The 27,055-nt window shown below is 48.3% G+C and overlaps 1 protein-coding gene across 4 annotated transcripts; it reads left to right on the forward strand.

Moving 5' to 3' along the window:
• Positions 1-374: 374 nt before the first annotated feature.
• Positions 375-23,477, forward strand: LOC106805794. 4 transcript variants are annotated; one of them, XM_014807527.1, is made up of 9 exons: positions 375-479; positions 5,933-6,012; positions 6,543-6,616; positions 7,175-7,372; positions 7,527-7,726; positions 8,636-8,770; positions 13,167-13,335; positions 13,537-19,024; positions 22,244-23,477. In XM_014807527.1, exons 3-8 carry the CDS (start codon positions 6,565-6,567, stop codon positions 18,951-18,953), a joined length of 6,171 nt encoding a protein of 2,056 aa, XP_014663013.1. In that variant the 5' UTR covers positions 375-479; positions 5,933-6,012; positions 6,543-6,564; the 3' UTR covers positions 18,954-19,024; positions 22,244-23,477. The 4 variants fall into 4 exon arrangements, with proteins under 4 accessions (XP_014663013.1, XP_014663014.1, XP_014663012.1 ...); XM_014807528.1 differs by having other exon boundaries at positions 5,933-5,999; XM_014807526.1 differs by having other exon boundaries at positions 5,933-5,993.
• Positions 23,478-27,055: the final 3,578 nt, after the last annotated feature.

The following is a 27,055-nucleotide window of genomic DNA, read 5'->3' on the forward strand; positions in this document are numbered from 1 at the left end:
TTTAACAATAGAAATAATATAGGTATCTCTATATAGTATAATATATTCTAAAATATCTCTGTGTCTCTACATATTTCTATTATTCTAACTCTATGAAACCGGGTACCGGTTACCTGATGCATATCTCGCACCCGCGCGTCGTGCAACCATGCAGTTGCTGAATCGCTCGCATTAAATAAAATATTATAAGCACAGATTATTTGATTGAAGTGGCAAACGTTGTAATGTAGTTTTATAATTCTATCATGCGTGATTTTTTAAAGACTGTTTTACTTATTAAATACCGCTAATGCTGGTTTCACTAAAAGTTGTCTTCTGAAGTTGTCGGCGGTCGGTAATAAAACCCTGTAATTCGGTGCTATATTTACGTAAAGGTGTACTGTACTCTGTAGATTCACGTTCTATTTTCAGCAAATAGTTAAATAAGTCTAAAAATTAATAGTTAAATTTGTCTTAAATGTATTATTTTTAAGACCAATGTAAGTATATAGTTATTCGGCGCAACTAAAATGTCAGAGTCACCGAATTCTGTATTAATTATTTTCGTTAATGCGTTCGTTTACACTACTCGCTGACGCTGAGCCTGATACTGATACTGATAGGGTCTATGTTCCCCAGGGTACTGCCGGAACGTACCCTGGTAACTATCTGATATGCCGGACCGTACCTCGCTTACTCCCTACCGTACCCTGACTGTCCCTGTTTCGCCCACTACTGATGTCGCAAAATTTGAAATATACATACAGACCTGTAGGCGCCCGCTGTATCATGTATGATATCTTGGTTCAAGGATAGAGAACATGGGTCCCAATAAAACCAATGTCATTTACATCAATATAAATATAATATTATATCAATATAATAGGTTAGGGTTATGGTTAGGGTTAGGGTTAGGGTTAGGCACATTGGTTTTATTGGGACCCATGTTCTCTATCCAGTGGACCGGCGAATCCTGTAGAAGAGTTGGATGTGAGGATGAGTAACTGAGTGAAAACCAAGAAGAACAATTTCAAAGAAACATATCACGTGATCGCATCGCATCTATTGCAATATGCGAATGATCTGGATATCCGTTTCCTTCGAGCAATGTTTGACGACATTTTCGAGCCCGGGCGACACCTTTTGACTAGATGGTTCCACAAGTGTTGTGGTAGTAACAGGTCGATAATGTTGTAATTATTATTAATGGGTGGAAAAAGGATAGACGTCGCTGACACTTCGAGAAAGGGTTCGGGAGGTAAAGACGTAATCAGGGTAGAGGGTTACTGACTATTGGCGGACACGGACCGGAAACAGGGAAGCGGGAGCATCAAAGTGCGCAATTTTCGTTCCGACTCAACGCGGATGTATTACGACATTCAGTTGTAAGTCAGGTACGGGTTTTTGAAGTACGGCGAGTAAAGGTCCGGCCATATTATCAAAGCTAATAATACCAGATGTAGCAAGGAACGAAAACACGGCGAAAAATAGCTGCTACTCTTCACGACAACACTTATTTCTACTTTGGCCTGCAAGTCCTATAATAATTTCATGTATTATAGTCATAAGCAGAATCTTGCTCCTAAAACAGAGACCAACCCGCCTTTGTCAAACGATACTCCAGGCGGAGATATCGCTCAAACCTCACTCCCCCTCCCACAGGCCAAACGCCGCCCCTATCGAATCCCCTTCTGTCCCCATCCGTCACGGCGTCTAAGGCATTTTTCGGCTAGCGGTTTCCTCACCCGCTGAGCCGGCTGATAAGTGATCGGTCACATGCTCAATTTTGTACTCCTACTAGCTGCGTGTAGAGACTTAGATTAAAAAAACATTGCCGGCTCCATCATGACGGCATTCAGCCGTGCAGGAAAGATAAATGGGAGATATCAGGGCATAGGCGAGCCTCCGAAATCTACCTCCACCCGCACACTGAATCCCGAAAATCATCATTAAAATTATGGCGGAAAAACCGAACTCTCACGAATGCTAACGCTTAGGCCGCGTAAGGATGGACAGAAAGTGAATTCGAGCGCTTTGGCAATAGGGAGGAGGGTTAGAAGCCGATATCTCCTCCTAGAGTATCGTATGACAAGCGGGTCTTGTTTAGAGAGTCAAAGAATCTGCATTAATGCAATACCATGAAATTATTATAGACTCGCAGCAGTATGTAGAATAATGTTGTCGTGAAATAGCACTATTTTCCCGTTTTTCCGTTGTACACTCTAGGTATTATTAGCTCTTGATATTATGTAGTTACCAGGGTACGTTCCGGTATACCCGACCGTACTCAGGGTACGTTCCGGCAGTACCCTGGGTATGGTCTGGTATACCGGGACGTACCCTTGCACTATCTAATATGCCGGACCGTACCTCGCCTACTCCACGAATGAGTCTAGGGAGTCGCCTACTCCCTAACCCTAAGCCTAACGGCTAACCCTAACCCTAACCCTAACCATATCAAATAGTTACCAGGGTACGTTCCAGTATACCGGACCGTACCCAGGGTAGTACGTTCCGGCAGTACCCTGGGAGACATAGACCCTATGAGCCTCACTGTCACTGACACTGATACATTAGAGCAATAATGAACTTGAAGTGTGACAGCAATATTTGTTGTGGCGTAGCTAGCGTCTCCCTAGCCCGACGAGGCTGTGCAACTGATTGTCTATACACAGTCTATACATGGTCTTCTAACCCTAGCAAGACTGTTTCTTGGCGCTAGCTTCTCCCCATGCCTTGGGCCTTGGCTCTGACAAGTTACGTGTTAACTCTCTTAATGTGTAGGCAACTTGTTCTCTTTGGTCTATCTACATATTCACAACCCGAGTAACAAGAAATTACTATACCAATGCCATAGGTTTATTGTTCAATTAATATGATAACATTGGAATTTGGATTAGGTAATTTATGGTTAACAGGAATCCCTCGGATTGTATTTAATGTACAGCAGTACATGACAGTAACAAGCATTGTGAGACTTCTCACGTTCAACGCTGCCGGTGTTAACAATGCACCTACCTCCCTTCGCTGGGATTTTTGCGTTTTTAGCTCATCTGACGTAGTCAGATGCAGCTTGTAGAATCGCATGATTGTCCGTTCGTTTGTCCGTTCGGCCGTCCGGACGGACGTCCGTCCGGCCATCCGTCCGTCCGTCAACAGTTGGGCACAAATCTTAACCGCTCGACGTACGATCACGATATTATGGACGTGGGGGGGATTGTGAAAAGGACTCGGGATGATCAATTTGGGGGTCAAGGGTCAAAGGTCAAGATGTGTAAACGGAGGGGGAATATTTCCCCCTTAACTTAAGGTATAGGAGGAAATACGGAATTGCGGCAGAAATCTGAACGGCTCGACCTATGCTCTTAATATTCAGTGTCTAGTGTGATGGGCAGGAAACTCATCACTAGTGCAAAATTGGAGGTCACAGGTCAAAGGGCAGTAGGGGGAAGGTCAGATATCAGACATTTTCTGAGGACGTGGCCTAATGGACAGTGGAAAACTTTTTTGTTTCAGCACTGACCTACCATTTTTATCACTTTATTGAAAGGACCATGAAATGTGCTTTCCACTGACGTGCGAAGAGTAAGTGTCTGATAACCTTTTGACCCTCAAGAGGAGGGTTGAATATGGATTCCTGAACTGCCTCAATGATGTCACAGTGTTCTCATATTTATGGCACATCCATAATCTGGAAAGCCAATAAGCCTGGATAGCCCAACGGCTACAGCACAGGATTACAGCTCAAAGGTCCTTGGATTGAATCCCATCAGATTTTTTTATTATTTACCTGTTTTCTGTATTTTTCTATCTTTATCCATTTTACATTCAACTATTTTTTTCCAATTAACGCAAATATTTACATGATTTATTTACAACAATTTCATAACAACAAATAATTTTTACAAGAATTAAATATTTTTTATTTTTCAATAGGGTCACAATGCACCATAAAACAGGAGTTTCAGGCATGCGATTTGTATCAACCAATGGGATTTGGGAGGTATGCAAAATGCAGAAGGTTGCTGAAATGATGTGTACGCAACTGCGTATTTGCATATCTGCGCCTAACAAAGGTGTCACTACGCACGACTTAAATGTTACGTTTATAACCGTAGCAACAGACCTCAGATGAGCCCAGACGCTCTGCAGCTCTTGTTACTACGTATTCACTTATTGATTTACCACATTTCCTTTGCAGGAAAGCTAACCAAACTGACACATTTACTCTGCATGAACGTTATCTCACCCATACACGTTCAAATATTATGGAAATTGTTTCCCTTCATAATAATATTGATATGAAAACAGGGCAAAAACGGACATTTCATGCATTTTCGCCTCAAATGCCACCGCACCAATATTATTTTCGAGTTTGTTACGATATCATTTGACTGTATACTATTTTTTCCGGTAAGAAATATGACAACGCTTACACATGTGTAGGGTATGAACCTTGTTTTGTGTTTCTACATGCAAAAATACCTCGAAATTTTACATACTAGATAGTTATTATTAGAGCTGTAACGATCCACCGAAATCAAATCGAATCGCGATTCTCTTCCCTCGATCCGATCCTCGATACTTTTTCCCATATTTTCGATCCGATCCAACCCGCTAGTACTTCATAATGTGTGCATCGGCCGAAGCGTGTATGAGACGCCCGCTCTGATTGGTCAATAGTCCTGGCTCGCCAGTCAGCTAATCAGCGGCTACAGCACATCGCTAATATGTTTACAGGGCTGCAGTTAGACGTGACTCCTCGTTTTTTAATTTTAATTATGCTCTTAAAGTTATTTTGTTAAATAAAGTTGAGAAAAAAGAAATAATGTAATTTAGTTGGTTAAGAGTTTGTATTGCAAAATAATTAAAATGTAATAAATAAGATAACATTTCAATATTTTGGGAATCGAATCGAAGGAATCGAATCGAGAGGCTAATATCGAGATACGGATCGAATCGAGAGGCTTGTCTATCGTTACAGCCCTAGTTATTATATTAAATACCGTTAGGAAAACGGTAAACAAACCTTGTTGAACGGACTTTGGCCCCGAATTTCAAATTTTCCGGAGTCTCAAAACTCCTAATTTCACGTTCAAATCAACGGTAAAGCATTCTATTCGTTAGTTTATGTAAGACTGGGGTAATATAGATTGTCCCTGTTTAATTTCTAGGTAGGTAGTGCCTGCCATCTGTTGGAAATCAGAGAAACAATAACCAATAATCTATCCACGAGCTGACTCGTAGATTCGCGTGGGTGCGTTTTGATTGTTCCCACGAGCTGACTCGTGGATCCGCGGGGAACGTGTTAATTGTTCCTTTACTACTAGTTAAGCAACAGAGCAACACAATAATCTTTCAACGTCGCCCCGTTATTTTTGACTGCATTTCATCGTGACCTATGTACGTTACACACATTGTTCGTTAGGGCTGTAACGATCCAATGAAATCGAATCGGATCGAGATTCTATTCCCTCGATCCGATCCTCGATATTTTTCCCCGTATTTTCGATTCCACTTCGATACCACTTTTTTCCTCCAATAGATGGCGGCACTACACTATATACTGTGAAGTGTTACCAGAGCATATAAATCACTGATTTATATATGCTCTGGTGTTACTCACCAATGTTACTCAGCGACTGTGCAGTGTATATATACTCTATAGACTCTCTAGTCTATTCACCATTTAGTATTCATTGGCAATTTCTAATAATTTATTATTGCAAAATAATAAAAATATAAAAATTAAGATAACATTTTCAATATTTTGGGAATCGAATCGAAGGAATCGAATCGAGAGGCTAATATCGAGAACCGGTTCGAATCGAGAGGCTTGTGTATCGTTACAGCACTATTGTCCGTACAGTTTCACGAACTAGGACTGTTGGAATAACTATGTGGTTCTCAGATTTGCACATGTTGATATCTGATTTATGTTTATATTTTACAGCTGAAAGTGCTGTTGGATATGAAGAGATCTCTGAACGATAGTCACAATCATCAGCTGCAGTGTATCCGTCCGTATACATAGTACCTAATTCTATTGTTAACTAGATAGCTAAAAGCAGGTTTTCGTAATATTGATGAAGCAGAATTGTAATATATCAATTTAGAATTACATTTCTTATGCACCAATTTATGGTGCACAGTTATTGGATATAGTACCAAATATAACTAAGTAATGAATAAATGCTATCGGGCCAAATTTAAAAAAAAATTAGTTTTTCCTCACCCGACCTACCCACCAAAAAGGGGCCGACTCAAACATTTTTATTGATCTTTCCCATTCTTTTTTTTTCTACAAATTGTATCACTACATTATATAAATCTGTAGGCAATACATTATATGTACCAAGAAAAACAAACATTCAACATAAAAGGTATCTCCACACAAGCACACCCAAGCATTTAGACACCATGCTGAATTTGTAAAAAGACCCCCCTCAAAGAAAATTTAAGCCTACCTACCTACCCAAACTTTTCAGCCTGGGTCGGGTGAGGGCAAACAAAGCTTTTTTTAATTGTGGCCTCATCGATAATGAAATTTTTATTTTGTTTAGGTTGGTGAACCATACATAAATAATGGCAAAGTGGAAAGGGCCAGCTATACCTAGACGCAAAGACTCGAGTAACGGTAGGCATTGAATCGTATTCAAACAAAAATCACACTTGGTAAAATCTACTCAGTGCTAATTAATCATAGAAACAGAAACAGAATCTCGTCAAGTGTTGTGATTGCCATCGTTACTTGCCATAGTATCCATGAAAGTTGGATAACGTTTGTAATTATAAGTCACAATAATTCCTACACCTGGTTGCCATTTTCACCCATCCCATAAATCCTATATACCATATATGTATACAATTTTGGCCTAGACAGAAAGTGTTGTTAAAAAGTAAGTGGGATTGATAAATGTTTGATGGGGTTCTGTTCTTAGAATGAGTTGTTTGCCTTGTGCCCATGCAGCTTGCTGTGGGGCCCTACAATTTCTGATGAAACTAAGGACAACACATTCCTTTGTCTTGCAAGAATTTAAATTCAATCACTAGTAGTCAATATTGAAAATGAAGGTTAAAGTGTCAAACCCTGTATGTATTATTTGGTTAGTTAACCCAGAAGCTGGTAATTGTTTAATTAACATGTTTCCTCATACTATTTACTTGAAGTTGAGTGTGTACTTGGCAATTGCAGCTCTATTCCGAGATTGCCTCTCTGGTGATAGGGAGTATAGAGAGATGATTATGCGAGCTGAGAACTCCTACTACGCGCCTCCCGACCCAGCCGTGCATTACTGGTTGCCAGTCGCAGTGCACACGGTCAACAACAAGTACCTGTGGCAGAGATTTTACGAGAAAAAGCACGAGCTACAAAGTCGCAATCATGATTCAAGTAAGCCTTTGTTGACATTTTGCGTTCATTCTTGGTTTTACGCGAATAAAACCAGCATACGTGTGACTTGTATTATTTTTTCACGTGTATGTCTGCAGTGCTACTTTTAATTAACATACTCCTGTGAAAAAATCTATCTTCGTTGTTTTTTTAGGAGAGCAGTGTGGTTTTGGCGTGTCAAAGAATGGAATTATCCAGCAAATATGCATGCACGGCTTAAAGGCAGTGCAGCGAAAGAAAAACCACCTGGGTGACAGCAGTAAAGGACTTAATGTTCACCTCCATGCAGATGAAGTCATGCGCTTAGCTCAGCGAATAAACTTCACCAGTCCTCTCTTTCTGGTGGTGTACAAGGTATGACAGCCACTTATAATATGATGTTTTCAAGACATACTCATTCGTTAGGAAGTGAAACGTCTGTCTTTATTACCGTCATATATAGCTTCAGACTGTCATGTGTTATGTTTTGCTAGCTCGTCTGAGTTACATTTAGTGCAGAAGTAATTTCCGAGATAGGTGCTGGAACTTTATCTGATGCGGCAACCTTAGATAGATAACTATTAACCAAATGCACTTTACACGTAACTCGGCACATGCATATAACTTTTTGTGGGAGTGTGAGAAAATTTCTTGATCGGCCGTGTAAATTGTGATTGGCGACACACCGTTAATTTAAAGCCGCACTATGCGCATCCAAACGCTAATTTCTCCAGTACTAGACTAGCAAATACTTCGTGTCATGCATAATTACACTACCTTGTGAAAAAATAAACTCTAGTTCCTCCCATTTCACTGCGCGTTGTCTTGTAAAAGGCATTTGAAAATACCTCCGATGTTGTTCAAATTCTTTGATGTTGTTGACACTTTTGCGTTGCTCTGCCAAGCAACCGTGGAGCGGTGCTGCGGTACAGCGGTACGGGTGTAGCAAAGATAAAAACATGTGACGTCACGTAACCGATTGTTGGCGAAATTGTTTGGCAAACAATTTAGCATTGGCGCCAGATTACCAGATTTCGCACCTCTTTCTTGTGGGTTTTAGGCAAGCGCGCACTGAAATGGGAGGAACTAGAGTTTATTTTGCCATAAGGTAGTGTGATTATGCATGACACGAAGTATTTGCTAGTCTAGTACTGGAGAAATTAGCGTTTGGATGCGCATAGTGCGGCTTTAAGCATTACATTGGCAGAATAATCATTGTAATCATAGTAATCATTGTCATGCGCATAGAACTCAGTTAATAAGCTCCAGTTTTGAATGTTGCAGGTTATGTTGGGGAGGCAGTGCTTAGTCCCACCAGACTACGAGTCGAGTCCTTCACCAGACTTCGACAGCCATATCGCCTCGAGTAAAGCGCCGCCAAACATGCCAAAGAATCACTTATGCGGGCGAGCGGCTCAGGTGAGTTGCAGTTTGTTTGAGATGAAACGCCTCGCGTTCAAACGGCCGTGGTCGAAACGGCGTCAATTCAGAAGGAAACTTCTGACAGTGACAATATTACAGTATGATTATGACACCACAATGCTGCAGTCAGAATCATATCACAACTTTTCAATAAGCATTAATTGCTTATTTTTATAATAATAAATATAATAAGGTTGGTGATATCATGAGGGATCGCTACTTGTGTTTCTGTGGTGTATTATAGGATATGTATGATAATTATTAAAAATTACAAATAATGTAGATGAGTGCATAACCGTTTTGGTGTGTTATCTCTAGTGGGTCTTTTTGGTCGTTTACTTTCGGAATCGATTAATCGATCACGATTTTTTGAAGATCGATTTTATTTAACTAATGCTAACCTTTATTTTGGGTCGTCGCACATCCTGTCCGCCTGACCATAGTATAAATGCGTTGACGGCTGTCTAAATAATTTAGAGTGATAATCGTATCATTTCTGCATTGTAAGTACGCCGCCATTTGTAATTTGTAAACATAGACTGATTCCGCGACATCTCTGCTGGAGCGCGAGTTTTAAGCGGGGCTTATGTCGCCGGCGATTCAACGCGAATCCGATTCAACGCAACTGAAAGCAACTGGCTAAAAACTAGGGGCGCAACGATACACGTGTATACCGGTGTATCGCGATATGACGGCCGCGATACGATACGCGATACGGTACGGGCTGCATCGTGGTTACAAACGATACAACAGTTTTTTATGTTTCCAAAATAAATAAAGCAAATTTCATGCATTACTTCTAGTGTTAGGAATCGTTCTAAAAACGGCGCTCGACGTAATCGTGCCCCCCGTAGGACGCCCCGTCGTTGTGCAAACCGAAGGTTTGAGTTCATATATGCAGCGGCATGCTCTTCCTACTGCTGTACTGGTAGCATAAATCATACCAGAATTGCATGGGAATTTGACTAATCTGAATTCGTGGGCAACAGTGACTGACTTGACACAGTGTTTGCTGGTAAGCATGTCATGGACTAGCACGAGAAAATTTTTGGGATTTAAAAGCGCACCAAAAACTATCGAAATCCTTAAATAACCCTAATGGCCTCAATCACTACGCCCACCGAATGCCAATCACGATGTTTACTTGGTGACGTGGCCGCTGCTAGCCGACCAATGCGTCGCGTCATGCGCCCACAGTTTTTACACGAGCGGCTGCGGCCTGCTTACAGTCTACACAGGAACGTGTCGCATATGGCATGGTGAAAGTGCGCTATACCGTCTCTCTCTCCCAATTACGATTTCGTCACATGACATGCTGTGGGTAACGCCTCCTGCACCAGCTTGTCTTTATCCTCCGATAGATGGCGCCACGGAGCTATATACAGAGCACCCGGCAGATAGGTGCGATATGATATGACTACTAGGAACTTAGGATATGACTACTAGGCACTTAAAAAAAAAAACCTAACCCTAACCCTAAAAAAAAAAAATTAAATTAAATTAAAGTGCCTAGTAGTCATATCATATCGAACCTTTCTGCCTTCTGCTATACAGACAAGGCCGTCGTACACACACAGCACACGGGCATAGGCTAATACTGTGGTATAACTAAACTGTATATTTCGCGGTTGTTGAATTCCTCTTCCGTGTCGCGTGATTGATGGAGCAGTTCTTCAGTGATTCCCATGCAATTAGACCTGCGCGATGGCGTGTGGCAGTGTGCATATGTTTGGTAGTGAATTAGACCCGCTAAAATTCGAGACTGTTCGCTGGCAGCTATTGATCCGTGCGCCGGCCTTTGGATTTGGAGCACGGATCAATAGCTGTCAGCGCGTGATACTTTCGTAGGACGTTCCCGCGATCGCGTGCGCCTTGTCGCGAAACTGCGCGCAAGATCCGCGCTCAGCGGTCAGGATGAACACCTCGTTTGGGCGACGCTTCTCTGGTATCCGGTCTCTCATCTGGATTAATCTCCTTTTGAACGAGCGATTAATCGATTATAATCACTTGTTTAATATAAAAAGTTGTGCTAAGTACCGACTACGTAATATAGTTCGCTTTACAATATAGACACAGCGTTTTAGTTCACTGTTTGAGATTGTCAGACGTTGGCCAGTGTGTGCGTTTATTTGATGCTGCAAGTGTGTGTGTATGTGTGCCGCGCGTGCTACGCAGGCCGGATATAGTACGTGATCGATCGATCGATCAATCGTGTACATCAAAAGTCGCCGCGTCACGCGTGGCCTTGAGGCTCGTTTTTAGCTCATCTGACGTAGTCAGATGCAGCTTGTAGGAATCGCGATATCGTCGCCGTTCGCCCCGTCAGAAACAGGTTGGGGCACAAATCCTAACCGGCTCGGACGACGGTGCACGATATTCGGGACGTGTGTTGGTGTGTGTGTGTGCGTTGCGTGCCGCTGTCGTCGTATGCAGTGCGTGCGCTGCGTGCGTGCGGGTGCCGTGCGTGCGTGCGTGCTGCGTGGCGTGTCGTGCGTGTGGGGGGGGAGGGGGGGCGGCAATCCCGAAAACAAGTTGGGATGGCGAAGCTGCGGCGGGGCCAAAGGCAAAGGTCAAGAGGTGTACAAAGAAGGAACATTTGCGCTCCAATAACTTTAAAGTATTAGGAAGGAAATGCCATGAATGGCGGCACAAAATCTAAACGGCTCGATCTATGCATCGTGATAGTCATGTATAGCATCAATGGTTCAGGCAAAAGCCTATTCACTGTGCCGAAATTGGAAGGTCACAGGACAAAAGGTAGATGGCGGCACAGCTGGCCAATTTGAGACATTTTCTGAGGACATGGTTCTGACTGAAGCGATTGAAAAAACTTTTTTGTTTTCAGCGGTGACCGTCCCTAGCATTTTTTTAATGCGCTTTAATTGAGAAGGGCACCTGATGAAATGTACTTTCTGCTGACATGCAAAGCATCAGTGTCGGATAACCTTTTTGACCCTCAAGAGGAGGCGTTTAGAACATAAATGGATTTTGAGGTTTACTGCTTCTCTTTTTAGAATATGAATTTGAGAATTACTGTCTCTGATGGTTGGTTTGCATGAGAAGTAGTAATCGTTTTTATACTATTGCCTTATCTTTCTGCTTGATGATTAATAGATTGGCTTATCAAGTCTGTCACTTAATATGGTGAAATTTCCTAATAGTCTTTAAATATTAATGATTCTAGTTTAGGGAGTTAGGTAGGCTGGTGAGAGAGGGTTGGAATGCCTCTCTTTAAATCATCTGTACTGCTCAGATGATGTGTTACATGCTAACGGTATGCCACTACCATGTTGGCCAACTGCCAGTGCACTTGTGGGTGCGTGATATTACTGTGTAGTTTTTGCCTGACGATTGCTTAATTAGTTTACAGCTGTGGCACACTCTCATATTTCAGCCGTTGTTCTGCTGGGTGATGAAGGAGGGCCTTGCGTATGCGTATCTAGGCTAAGATGGGAATGGCAAATGAATGACTACCTATTCTTGTTATTCTTGCAAATACTGATTTGTTTTTGCCACTTTACTACGCTACGCATTGGGTAGCTGTCCATCTTCATCTTTTTAGACAACTTAAACGATATATACAAATAGCCAATTCTGCTCTTTCCCACTATCTAAGGAGTAAATAACCTAACAACATTCCATATTAGAGCATGGTTCCTGAGTACCGTACCCTACTTATAGTTTGAGAGGCATCGATCTCACTGTATTTATAATATTAAAATTGTAGATAATGGCTTTTGGTAGATTAACGAGAAAAAAGAAAGAATTTAAAAAGTAATAAATACTAAAAAATCAATCTAATATAGGCATATCATGTCACAACCTGAGTCACCGCAGTAGACGTTAGATGAGCGCTGTCGCTCCGCGGCACTTGTTATACTTGTCAGTAGACAAGTAGTCACAAACTGATAACTGTAACAATATCCCTTGTTTCGTTTAAACCGAGTCAAGTAGACCAGCTTTCAATGTTACATGTACATACCTACTGTTAATAAACACTTTGACCCATTGTATTAGATCATTTATTCTAGTTCCTTAGTATGTAGCGATAAAATCGATCTGAAATCGATCATCAGTCATTTACACGAGAGTGATGATTGATCTAGATTTTTGGACCGATTCCCAACACTAGTTATCTCAAGGCTTATTTTAGTTTTATTTTGAGGTGCCTAAGAGTAAACTAATGGTGTGGTAGGAACTGTCATAGATTTAGTTTAAAACTAGTAGGATTGTAGGATTTTAATAGTGTTAACATTTTTGACCGTCTTATAATAGCAGATATGCAAAAGTGTGTATTGTTGAGATTTCGGATTATTTATAAGCTAAAAGGGAATTCAATGATTATTATGTTCAATTGCTTTAACTGCATATTTGCCATGTTTTTTTGTGACAGGGGTACTTATACGAATTTGGCTCAGATGGGAAGCCAGTGTCATGCCCTCGTCACTGCGTGCCAGCAGGAATTATTACATACGTCAAAGTGCAGGACCATGTCGCATGGAAGGAGGGGCGGCTACTGGGTTTGCAACCACCACGTGGTCCCATGCCATCCCTGCCAGCGGGTAAGCGTATACAGCGACTATATACCTAAAATTTTATAAGTTAACAAGCTGTGTGTGAAATATAATCAGTATCACCGTGGTACACTGCTTCACATACCTCACTGCTTCACGTGCTGTTCAGCGATTTTTCACATCAACGACATGTGAACCCACATGTATCAAGAATAAACTTGTCTATTAAATTCTGCCCTTCTACTTTAGGTGGTGCATCTTCACCGGCAGCGCTTTCCACGCAGCAGAAATACAAAATTCACAGTGCTGAACCGAACCAAGACAGCTCGCCTGCATCTGTGGTATCGACGTTGAACAGGAAAGAATCATCTTTGAAGTCCTCACAAAAGACGTCAGTAAATCGTTCGCCTGGTCCCTTAAGTGCGACGTCGTCGGCAGAAAAAGTGCGAGTGGATCCTCGAATTCATCACAACGATAGTACTGCTGTGCCCCAAGCCAGTTCCCATACACGTGATCAGGAAAAGACCTGTGCTACCGATGTCATTAGTCATAACAACGACAGTGTTTTGCCACAGCCGAGTCCTCACGAACAGGTTCCTTCGATTAGTCATATGGAGAGCGAGGATGTATCATCGCCTGTGCAAAGTGATAGGTCTCCCCCTGGCGACATCGAACAGATTCGCTGTCCGAGTGAGGATGACTTTGTCATGCAGTCAGGCAAGAAACGCAAAGCTATTGGCCTCGTGGGAAGGGGTGGGAAGCGAAAGTCATTGCAGCGAAATGCAGTTGGCAGGAAGCAGAAAGGATCGGCATCTTCTAACATTGCTGAATCAGTGAAACTAAAAAGAAGATGCCGATCCTCTAACGATGCTGACTGGGAGGCCAACAAAGGCAAGGAAGCTGAAGAAGAAGCTGCGGAAACAGCACCCGTGCCGTCCAACTCAACGGAGACTGCGGGCACGCAGAAGAGATTTCAGAGAAAATTCAAATCGGGAAACCAGACCAATCCCGCGAAAAAACCGGCGCCTGCGTCGCTGCTGAAAAAGAAGACCGTTAAAGGGCGTTGGGCGAGCGGCGGCAGCCAGAAGAATTCACGGGGGGCTGCGCAGGAGAAGGAGGCGTTGGCGTGTGATCCCGCTGCGGCGGCCCCTGCCTCGCACACGGGCCAGCACGATGCACAGGAGCGGCTCATCATATCGAAGATCAATCTGCTGCGCCGCGACCCGGACGCCGCCATCCAGCAAGAGATCGTGCAGATGCGCGCGCAGCTCGAGCGCATCCGCATGCGTCGCCGCGGCAACTGCGAAGCGTCCGGCGGCGACGGCGCCGCCGACCCGGCCGGCTCCGCGGCGCTTATCTACATGGATGTTTGCGGCGGCGCCACCTGGTCTCCGTCGACTGACGGCGACGGCGACGGTGGCAGCGGCGGCGCTCCCGAAGTCGCGTCTCTTGTGTGGGGTGCGGAGTCGGGAGCGAGTAGCCTGCCGGTGATCTCGAACGTGATGAGCGTGGATTCGCAGCTGCTGGGCTCAGCGAGCGTAGCCGGCAGCAGCGGCGAGCTCGCCTCGTTCCCGGCCGTGTACATCAAGCAGGAGCCCGTCGACTACGGATACCTGTCGAGCTACGCCGCGCCCACGTACCCGCCGTATGACGGTGATGACCCGGCTTTCCAGCACGTGCAGGTTGCCGTCGCGTCGGACCCGCTCTACCAGCCCGTACTTTCTCTGCAGCGGTTGCCGCCGGACCAGCTGGCAAAGTTTGCCAAGGTTGAGTCCGCCGGCGAGACGACAGCAGCGAACAGCTTAGTACCGCGTCGGGGATCGGACCACGCGACTTTGTGCGATGGTGTCGACGATTTGCCCGACATCCCCTCGCTGCCTGACGGCTCGGAGGAGAAGCTAGCTGGAACGGCAGGCAGTCGGACGGACGAGAACGACATGAAGCCGCCGCTGTCGCGACACGCGGCGGCGCGCACGCCTCTCACGCCGAGTCCCGACCTACCGACTGCGTGCAGTCCCAGCCTGACGATGGGCGCCTCGTTCGGTCGCTCGCCGGCGGTCTCCTGGAGCTACCAGCCGCCGGCACGCTTCATGGATGGCGTCGCTGCGAATCTGGCGCAGTTCCTGCAGGGGTGCATGGTGCAGGCGAGCACGGCCGAGGAGATACAGCAGCTGGCGCAGCTAGCGAAGGTCGTGCACGCGCAGCTGACGGGCGTCCCGGCCGTGCCACTGCCCACAAAACCAACGGACGCGCTGGCGTTGTCCGCGTCATCGCAGTCGTCTTCCGTAGCGAGACGGGAGCAGGGCGTGCAGGCGCGCGCCAGCATGGTGAGTCGGGGGCAGTGCACCGACGACGAACCAAAGATTTCCCTCCCTGCGAAACCGGTGCGCGTGCCACACACGGTGAAGTGTCGCGAGCAGGTGACGCAGACGGAGGACTCTCAGCCGCTGGAACTTCTGCACGTCGTGCGCAGCTGCATCCACTGCAAGATCAACAGGAGTCAGATGTCGAAAGAAGTGCAGACGTCAGTGCAGCTAGTGAAGAGTGTCGGCCATCAGACAGTGCTAGAGCTGGCTTGTCTGCGTTGCGCTGCAGAGCCAAAAACCTGCAACAGAACCGTACAAACCATGTCCAGTTATCTGCGCAGCCGTTCGTCGTCCCACCGCAAAGAACGCCGCAGCTCTAGCGACAAGCACAAGGCATCCAGTGAGAGGTCGAGCCAAAACCAGCAGTCTAGCCTGACCGGACTTCTCGCTTCGCACATACACAGCAGTGCGCATCTCTTCTCTGCTGGTGCTAAGCTGAAGGTGTCGTCGGAGAGTGTTGAGGATAGGGAGGAATTTGCAGTGCCAGCGTCGAAGACGAAACACAGACATGGCAGCCGCGATAGAAAACGCTCGCATTCAGGGTCGCACGTGAGGCCAGCCTTTGAGAGCGCCACGTCGCCGCCGAGATTGCCCACCGCAGAGCACAAAACGGACGGTGGCCACTTCGCCGAGATACCGTCACCAAACTTTGAGATGTTTCGAGGTGCCAAACGCGTCGACAAGGAGTTTGGCTTTGCCGTGCCCAACTTCAAACCTGGCCTGCTTGTGAGTTCGCACGCGGTTCAGAGTCCGTCGGATCACGACAGTGAGAATGAAGCCGCCCCTGCGGGGGCGAAGACGCACAAGCCGTTGAAGATTCCTCTGGAAAGTTCTACGGTGAAATGCGACGATCCGCGACTCCGAAACGCGAGTGGCAGAAGTCCTGCTAGTCTGGAAGCTGGATCGCCAGTGCCGATGAAGGCCTTGATGGACGTCAGCCCGAAGCAGCACGGTGTGGCAGGAAATGCTGACGGGGACATCGCAAGCAACAGCAGTGAGAGAGCGAGCGGTGCAGCGGGCGTGCTTGCGCCGGGGCTAGGTTCGAGTTTCCCCATGCCCTCGTCCATTAGCACGCCGTCTACCACGTCCCCAACAATGGAGAGTGCCATGAATAATCCCATCCAGAGCAAAGTGACAGCAGATCTTGTTGAAACTATGCTAGCTCCTGTGAGTTCGCCTTCCCCTGGCCCAACAGACAGTCACAGTGCTAGGAGGAGGAAGACGAAATGGGACAGTAATGTTTCTCAAGGCGTCTCACCGTCAGATAACAGCAGTCCATCACCAATGACACTTCAACAGGGCAATGAATCCAACCACACGAACAGTCCGGTCACAACAGCTGATACATCTGAACTGAACAAGAGCATTCCTATCTTAACGATTCAGCAAATTCGGAAAATAAAGGCGAAAAAGCTAGCAAAATCACTTGCAAACAAAATTAAACTGGAGGCGTCAAACAAAAAGGTGAGCCCCGATTCCGGCGAGTCTAAATCCACGGAATCGGAGACCAAAGATTCGAGTAAGTCGGAGCCAGGACAGGAACCCAGGACACAAGCTGTTATGAAAACCCAATTATTGACCTGCTTGGACAAACTTGAACAAGTTCTTAAAGCATCCAAGCCTGTGCCTGATTCTTCAACAGCAAGTATCAGTGCAGATAAGCAGACGATAGAGGCATGTGATAGCAGCGTGAAAAGTTTTGCTACCGGTAGCAGTGATCGAGGAGTTCTTTATAGCCCCGGGTTTAGTCCCATTCTCGATGGGCAATCTCCACAATCTAGCCAGGTTAAGAAACGACACGTGTTGACATCTGCTCCTCGTGTAACACTAAAAGCTAGTGTCTCAGTAACATCGAAGAATCTACGCTCGGCAGAGGCCCAGCATCCAGTATTAAACGCCTCTCCATCCAGCGTCTCCACACCTTTTGGTGCAATCGGGACAAATTGCAGTTTCGTTCCTGGGTCACCTAGCAAGAGGCTTGACACCCAGAAGACTCATAGATCTGCTGGTAATATGCAGCATCATGTTAACACCGAGGTGATGTCACCAATGCAGCCCAACTATGATGTTAGTGATGCAGGCATTACCTCTCCAGCTAGTGTGCACAGTAGGTCGATGTCATCATATTCACCACTGATCTCAACACCATCACAAATGGGAGGCATGTGTCGACAAGATTCTCTCAGCGACAAAAGCCCACTGCTTTCGTCCCCGTGTATTGTGACGCCGCCAGCACAATCACCAGTGGACGAATCTGTCAGACATTCAGCGGCGGGTTCACAGCAAAGGGTCAGCAAGTCGGAATCAGAGTGGCATCGGCGTCGTTCTTCCTTGGCAGGCAAGAGCCCGTTGTTGCCGAATCCGGACATCCCTTCGGACACACCCCACATGTCAGCATTGAACGATGATAAACAAGTGTACGGTTTCGACGAAGCCGCGTCGTATGCGCAGGAAACGACGGACCGCAACGGCTTGACGGGTTTTCGAAATCCGTCGCCCCCTCTAAAGAATAAATCTTCGCTGCTGTCGGAATTCGACTTCACTCCGCCGCCGCCGCCGGCAGCGTCGCCTCCCCCACTGCCCCACGAGGGCGTGGAGAGTCCACCCCCACCTCCTCCCCCAGCGCATCCAGCCGAGACGAAGCACAGGAGGCATCTACTGCCTTCTCCGGCATTGCCGTCAACCTCGGATCGAACACCTCTGCTCACCCAGCCACCGGGCGACACGAGACGGTCAGCATACGCCGATCTCCGAGGCGATGCGTACCACTCGTACGATGCGACGCAGGACGAAGGCCAACTGGACGAGTGCACCAGCGCACAGGATCCCTACGCTGCCGACTACTCAGCACAAGCGTACCCGCAGTCGGGAGAGTACGCCGACGAACAAGAGTACGGCATAGAGCCGGGCGAATACGTGGAAGGGCAGGAATACGAGGAGTGTGTGGATGGACAGGAGTATGTCGAGGGGCAGGAGTACGTGGCACAGGAGTATCTCGAGGGGCAGGAGTACGAGGGACAGGAGTATATTGAGAGCGGGGAGATTATGGAGAGCGGGGAGTATGTCGAGGGGCAGCGGTATGGAACGGAGAACGGTGCGGACGATTACGACAGTGATCCCCTGGAAGACTACAGCGGCGGTCGCCGTCAGCATGCCGAGTACGGCTATCGCGGCAACCGCCGGCCGGACCGGAATTCTGAGCGCGGAGAGCAAGAGGAGGATGTCGTCCAGCACCACCCGCCCGCGTTCTGCGGCAGCGACAGTGTGTCGTGGCCGGCGCATAGTCGCTGGCCTACGTGACTGTGAGGAGGATGTAGTGTGGCAGCATCCGCCCGCGTTCTGCAGCAGCGACAGTGTGTCGTGGCCGGCGCATTAGGTGCGTTGGCTCTAGCTGACTGTTGGGGAGGATGTAGTGTTGGGCAGGCATCGGCTCTGATAGTTACCCCCCCGTTCTGTGTGCGAGCAGCGACTAGTGTATCGTGGGCCTGGACGCATAGTCGCAGTGCGCTACGTGACTGTGTAGGAGGTGTCCAGCTTGTGGCAGCAACTCCGCTTTCCGCGTCTGGCAGCAGGACAGAGTGGTCGTGGTCTGGGTACATAGTCGCTTTTGGCGACTACGCTTGACTGTGGCGTTGAGAGAGTTGTAGTGTGGTGCAGCAATCTGCCCGCGTTCTGTCGGCAAGCGTACAGTGTATGTGGCGCCGGCGCATATTTTGTCTTAGGGTAGATGGGGGGGGGGGAGGAGACGGGGGGTGGGGGGGGGGGAGTTCGCTGGCGCTACGTTGACTGTGAGTGAGGATGTAGTGTCGGGCGCACCAGCTGCTCCGGCTCTTTCTGGGCGGGCAGTCGACAGTTGTATCGTTGGCCGGCGCATAGTCCGCTGGCCTAACGTGACTGTGGGGTGAGGATGTAGTGTGGCAGCATGTCGTCCTGTAGATCGCTTCCGGTTCTGCAGCCAGCGCGAGACAGAGTGTCGTGGCCGCATACATAGTTCGGTGGCCTACGTGACTGTGGGGAGGATGTAGTCGTGGCTAGGCAGTCCCGCCGCGTTTGCGCAGCGACAGTGTAACGTGGCCGGCGCATAGTCCGCTGGCCTACGTGACTTGTGGGAGGATGTAGTGTGGCAGCACTCCGCCGCCGAGCGTTTGCAGGCAGCGACAGAGTGTGCGTGGCCCGGTACAATAGTCGCTGGCGCTTACGTGACTAGTGGGAGGACTCGTAGTGTGGCCAGCATCTGCCCCGCGTTCTCGCGCACGCGACAGTGTATCGTGGCGCGGCGCATAGTCGGCTGCGCCTACGTGACTGTTGGAGGAGGGCATGTAGTGTGCAGGCATCGCAGCATCCGCGCGTTCTTGTGCAGCGACAGTGATATGTGCGACGGCGGGCATAGTCAGGCTGGCCTACGTGAGCTGTGGGAGCGGATGTAAGTGATGGGGCAGCATCCGCCCGGCGTTCTGCGCGGCTGCGACAGAGTGCGTGGCCGGCGTCATAGTCGCTGGCCTACGTGACTGTGGGAGGATGTAGTGTGGCAGCAGCCGCCCGGCCGTCTGCGGGCAGCGACAGTGTGTCGTGGCCGGCGCATAGTCGCTGGCTACGTGACTGTGGGGAGGAGTAGTGTGGCAGCATCGCCTGCGTTCTGGCGGCAGCGGACAGTGCTTATCGTGGCCGGCGCATAGTCGGGGCTGGCTACGTGACTGTGAGGCAGGATGTAGTAATGGCAGCATCGCGCCGCGTTCTGCGGCAGCGGACACGGTGTGTCGTGGCGCGCAAGTCCTGGCCTAGTGCACATGTGAGGAGGATGTAGTTGTGGCAGTCAGGGTCGCGCGTCGCCGTTCTGCGCAGGCGACAGTCGTTGTCGTGGCCGAGGAACGCAATAGCTCGCTGGCGCTACCGTGACATGTGTGGAGGATGTAGTGTGGCACGCATCCGCCTGCGGTTCTGCGAGCAGGGCAGACATGTATCATGGCGGCGCATAGTCAGCTGGCCTAACGTACTGTGTGGAGGATGTATACGTGTGGCAGGCATCCGCGGCTGGCGTTCCTGCGACAGGCGACAGTGTATCAATGGCGCCGGCCGCATAGTCACTGGGCCTACGTGACTGTGGGCAGGATGTCGTGGGCAACGGCATCGACGCCTCAGCCGTTCTGCGGCAGCGACAGTGTGATCATGGCCGGCCGCCATTAGTCACTGGGCCCAACGTGAGACGTGGGGAGGTATGTAGTGTGGCACATCCGGCTAGCGTTCTGCACGGCACAGCGCCAATATCCTTTGTTATTTTTTTATTGCACAGTGTATGACATGGCCGGGCGCATAGTCATGGCCTACGTGAACTGTGGGGAGGGAGGTAGTGTGGGCAAGCACCCACGCCTGCGTTCTGCGACGAGCGAGCAGTGTATCATGGCTGGCGCACCCACATAGTCAGCTGGCTAGCGTGAGCTGTGTGGAGGATGTAGTGTGGGCAGCACCCGCCTGCGTTTCTGGGCAGCAGGCGACAGTGTATCGTGGCGCGGCGCAGTCAGTGCGCTGGCCTACGTGACTGTGGGGAGGATGGTAGTCTGTGGGCATGCATCCGCGCTGGCGTTCTGCAGGCAGCGAGCAGTGTGTCGTGGCCGTCGCACTAGTCGGCTGGCCTAGCGTGACTGTGGGAGGATGTAGTGTTGGCAGCACCCGCCCTGGTTGCAGCAGCGACTACGTGTATCATGGCCGGCGAGTAGTCGGCTGGCCTACGTGAATGTGAGGAGGATGTAGTGTGGGCAGCAACCCGCACCGAGTTCTGCGACACCGTGTGTCGTGGCCCGGCGGCATAGTCGCTGGCCACGTGACCTGTGAAGGGGATGTAAGTGTGGGGAGGCACGACCGCACCGGCGTTCTGCAGCAGCAGAAGGTGTGTCGTGGCCCGGCGCATAGTCGCTGGCCACTGACTGTGAGCGAGGATGTAGTGTGGCCAGCATCGCCCGCGTTCTGCGGCGGCGAGCCGTGGTGTCGTGCGGCGCATAGTCACTGGGCCTACGTGACCTGTGGGGAGATGTAAGTGTGGGCAATCGCGTCGCGTTCTGCTGGCAAGGCAGCGACAGTGGTGTCGTGGCCGGGCGCATAGTTCGTTGCCTACGTGACTGCTGAGGAGGATGTAGTGTGGGCAGGCATCCGCTCTGAGTTGCTGTGGCAGTGACAGTGTATCCGTGGCCGGCGATAGTCCGGGGCTGGCCTAACCGTGACTGTGCAGAGGATGTAGTAAGTTTGCAGGCATCCGGCTGCGTTCTGCAGCAGCGAGCAGGTGAGGTGTCGCTTGCCGCGCATATTCCCCCCCGTCGCTGGCTTACGTGACTGTGAGGAGGATGTAGTATGGCAGCACCCGCCGCGGTTCTGCACAGGCGACAAGTTGTGTCGTGGCCGGCCGTAAATAGTCGCTGGCCTACGTGAGCTCGTGACGGAGGGATGTAGTGTGGCAAGCATCCGCGTCGCGTTCTGTGGCCAGGTGACAGTGTGTCGTGGCCGGCGCATAGTCGCTGGCCTACGTGACTGTGAGGAGGATGTAGTGTGGCAGCATCCGCTCGCGTTCTGCGGCAGCGACAGTGTGTCGTGGCCGGTACATAGTCACCAGGTGGCGTGACTGTGTAGAGGATGCTGGATCCATGTGGCACTTAGCCATTGGTCGACATACTAACTTTTTTACAAATCTACAGCTCAAGTTGCGTAGTACTTACACACATTTTACATGGTCTGTGTTTAAGGAATCACGACCTTCGTTGAGATTTAGTGTCAATGCTGTCTGTGATGTGATGCTGCGATGAAGTTGTGCATGCTGTATATCGGTTTGCTTCTGTCATTGAGAGAACTGACAGTGCAAACGTGCTGTTTTCATTGGCTCATCGCGTATAGTTTCTCAAAGCAAGAAAATCGGATATCGCAGGTTATAGACTGCAGGATGCAACTATAAAGAGTTGCAAGAGGTTTACTCGTAATTTGCTTTATCTGTTTTCCTTGCTAAGCTGGCTGATGAAAGGGTGACGTCGCCAGAATGTCAGATATCCTGCATTTAACTTCTAAGAGGTCTGCCAGTGTATGCCACAGGAGTGAGTGGCCGGGCGCACCACTAGCTTGATGTGTTTAGGGTGAACAGTGGAGTGTGCATCGCATTGTAAATAGAAGCGAGTCTGTGAATTGTTACCGGTCTGTATTGTTCTAGAACTGACATGGATCAGATCAGATAAGAGTCGTCTGTAGAATAGTGATGTTGTGTGTTCAATTGCACCCTCTTTAACTTGCTTGAACGGCGTGTGTGTTTTAATATATCAAAGCATGTCAGTCTGTAAATTTTATTTGTATGTGCGCCGGAATAGCGGCACTGTGCTTAGAACTCTAGTATTATAAGGACGTTTATTTTAAATAGTTAAAATCTCAACTGTTCATATTTTGAAATTATATCATTTTACACTTCTGCTGGTTATTTTACAGGCATGTATTTTGCTTGCTCTTTGTTAGACCTAGGTAGTATTATCGGTATTCGAACAAGAAGTAATAGCTGCTAAGTGAAATTCGTCCGTAGGATTAATCGTTTTGATAGAAGGTTTCCATCAGGGGTCTAATTGTCAGAGATTCCACATTTATCTTACTGGATGTGTTTTAAGAGGTTTCGTTGACTATTAGTGTATGACTGCACTACTAGTAAAATGTGCATTTGTGAAAATGGCTTCTTTTATATGCGCATCACATTCTACGATACATTGATACGATGGTTTTGTGAAAGTTACATTGTATAACCGCATGTAGAACGAATGCGGAGCGTATGTTAAATAAATGTACCGTATTATAGTATAGATAGAAGCGATATTCATCTGTCATTAAACCATCGTCAACATCATTATTATGCTTGCACGCCTTGGCACGTGGCAACACCATGGCGATTGAATACTGTTCACATGCTCACACTGGAGAGAATATTCTGGTTTTAGGCCATCTGCTTTTACATGCCGTGCTACAAACTGTGACTATACATCTCTCTCATGCATCGAATACAAGACGGGCTGGCTGCGGAGTTTACCACTAGCAATTAGGCTTCTTTTGAAGGCTAAAACGTCAAATTTCATATAAAACTCATACAACATCTGCGCAATATATATTCCCTTTATTGGTTCCAGCTTAGCGACGCTCAATTCATGCCAATTTTACACATGAGCACATATATCTATAGCGCGTGTTCTCACTCAAAAAACACAGGCTCTTGGAACGTTTCAATACTGTCAAATGATGGTAAATAAACATGAAATGTATTTATTGCCAAAGTCTTAATATTTCTCTACTGTCTTTCGCCGATAATTTCCTGTAAATGCGGTTCAAATGCTCCTCTGCAACACACAAGTATACCGCACGCACACACGCTGCTGTGCACAACTAACAAGAATCTCACGTTAACAACAATAACATTAATTATTACATACATGGTCATACATGATTTACAATAATTAATTACATTTGTGCCAGCCGCGCGTGCGTGCAGTATATTATATATACTTGTTTGTTGCAGATGAGAATTTGAACGGTATTTACAAGAAATTGTCGGCAATAATAGGCGAAAGATAGTAGAGATGGTAGTGAATACATTTCGTGTTTATTCACCATCATTTTCTTATTGAAACGTTTCAAGAGCCTAGCGTCTCGTCTACACGACGAACCTTAACTCGAGTTAAGGCAATCTACACGGCGGGCAAGTTATGATGCGTGCTAACGACGGGGCCTTAATGCAAGTTAATGGCGTCTAGCACGAGGCTTTAACTCAAGTTAAGCGTCTAACACGGGCGCTTAACGTAGAAGTTAAGAACGTCTACAGCGGGGCCTTAAACTGCGGAGTTAAGCGTCTACACGAGGGCCTTACAGCTCGAGTTAGCGAATAGTAGCATAACTCCACGATAGCGCACACTAAGTCACGATGTAGTCGCACAGACGCACAAGCACTTGCACGTGTATGTGCACACGCACGCACGTCGTACTTGCACAGCACGGCCACTGTGGTATTGCTATCACGGCACGGCACGTGTAGCTTGCACGCACGGCACGCAGCGTGTACTTGCACAGGGCACGCCACACGCATGCACGGCACGTGTGCGATGCACCACGCACGCAAGCAAGCGCACGCTACGTTACGTGCAGCCGATGCATGGCACAGCACGTGTCCACGAACAGTGTACTGCACACACACACTTGCACGCACTACGTGTACGCTGGCACACAGCGCAGGCAGGAGCCACGCATCGCACGGCAGCGTGTTACGTGCGCACACAGCGGATCGCACGGACCGCACGAACGCGACGGCTTAGCATAACACACGCAACGCACAGCATCGCATAATAAATCGGCTAATATCCCTCACCTCGGTGTTGGCCCGCTCGCGCCTCACCTCCCACTCTCACTATGCCAGAGCAGATAAAGAAGCTTCTTTATACGCTCTTTGATTATATAGTGTAGCATTCCGCTTGCGAGAAGGCACGCGCTATGGATATGTGCTCATGTGTGAAATTGGGATGTTGAGCGTCGCTATGGCATGCTAATAATAATTGACGCTATTGAATGTGTCACGTGTGGTCTCTTCTTATTTATTGATGATGTACACATCAGATGAGATCGTGGCGCAATGTTCCAGCTTAGGGCGACGCCTATCATCCATCATAATATTGAGGGGACAGCATATACTCCATAGCGTGGGGCGCGTTTCTCACTCAAAAAAACAGCAGGCTCTTCAGGCGCGCAAATCCATTTCTGAAGATGTCGTCGGGGGACACCAGATCACCGGAGCATCGCGAAGAGGGGGGTGTCTGGGGCGTGCCTCCCCATAACCAACTATAAACAAATTTTTTAAAATTGAGACGCCGCCGCTCAGAATGCGTTTTGCTGGCGGGGAGGGGCGGGGGTTCGGACAACAAAACAGCGGTCAGCGCACACACACACACACACACACACACACACACACACACACACACAGCAGCACACACACGAAAGACAGAGAAAACACACACCGTACCGGACCACACACAACACAACATAGCACAACACAAACATGCATTGGTTTGTGATAAGATTAGAAAAGGGTGTCCACAATGCAATCATCAGAAAATCAAGAAACAAAAAGGCAGCAAAAACCAATGCATTTGTGTTTTGAGGCTGATCACAAAAATATATTGGTACGCCGTTATTATTGTTAGCTCCAGTTATAGGTCATATCGTCGCGATGTACAGCATATATCAGTCAATTTGACAACGAAATTAACATTCTTAAAAGCCGTTGTGCTAGACACAGTTTACTCAACAGATGTCTCCTTGCGTGAATTATAGGCTCGTGTTCCCGGCTTAATCATTGAATACAGTGTCTAATGTTGAGTGACTAGGTCTCCTAAAAACCTTCATAACTAACTTTCTCGATTTGATGATTTCTGCATAAGAATGATTTGATATAAGAATAAAAAACGTGTTAAAAAAGAACACGGTAGCTGACATTTATTCAAGACAGCATTTTTCTCAACGTTGTGATCATTATTCATGCTGCTCCAAATGCACTTGAATAAATGAAAACTTGGCAGCAGCACAAAAGGGAAAGAAGGCCAATCGTTGACCGCACTATAGCAACACTAAAAAGGTTCTCGCAGGCCGCGCCGGAACAGTTTTCGGCGGGGTTGCGATGTGTGGCGTGAGCGCGTGTGTGGCGACGTGTGTGCGTGACGTGTGTGCCGTGAGCGCGTGTGTCGCGCGCGTGTGTAGCGTGAGCGCGCGTGTGTGCTGATCCGCTTGGGTGCGTGAGGGGCGTGTGGTGTGTGGGCGTGAACGCGTAGTGTGCGACTGTGTGGCAGACGCTGTGTGGCGGACGTGCTGTGCGTCAGCGCGGTGTGTGGCGACGTGTTGTTTCGGCGTGAGCGCCAGGAACCAAAAACATCGATGATGCGTCCGTGCGCGTGTCGTGGGCGACGTGATGTGGCGTAGGAGAGCGCGTGTGTGTGTCGCGACGTGTGTGCGTGAAGCCGAAGCGTATGTGCGACGTAGTGTGGCAGTCGAGCGCGTCGAGTGTGCTGAGCGTGTGTGCGTGAGGCGCGTGTCGTGCGACGTGGGTGGAGTGAAGCGCGTGTGTGCGACGTATGGGTGGCCTCGAGGCGGAAGTGTGTGCAGCGTGGGTTCGTTAAGCAGAAAGCGGTGTGTGTGAACCACTGGGATTGGTGACGCTCGAAGCCGCGTACATGTGCGCGTCGATGTCACAGCGAGTCCGGACGGCGCGGTGTGTCGGCGACGTGTGTGGGGCGTCGGGCGCGTGTGCTGCGACGTGTGTGCGATGAGCGCAGTGTGTGCGGGAGGCGGCGTGTGTCGCGCGTGAGCGGCGTGTGTCGCGAGCGTGTGTGCGTGAGCGCGTGTGTGCGTGAGGC

This window comes from Priapulus caudatus, unplaced genomic scaffold (assembly GCF_000485595.1).
Source record: "Priapulus caudatus unplaced genomic scaffold, Priapulus_caudatus-5.0.1 Scaffold127, whole genome shotgun sequence".
Classification (NCBI taxonomy): Eukaryota; Metazoa; Priapulida; class Priapulimorpha; order Priapulimorphida; family Priapulidae; genus Priapulus; species Priapulus caudatus.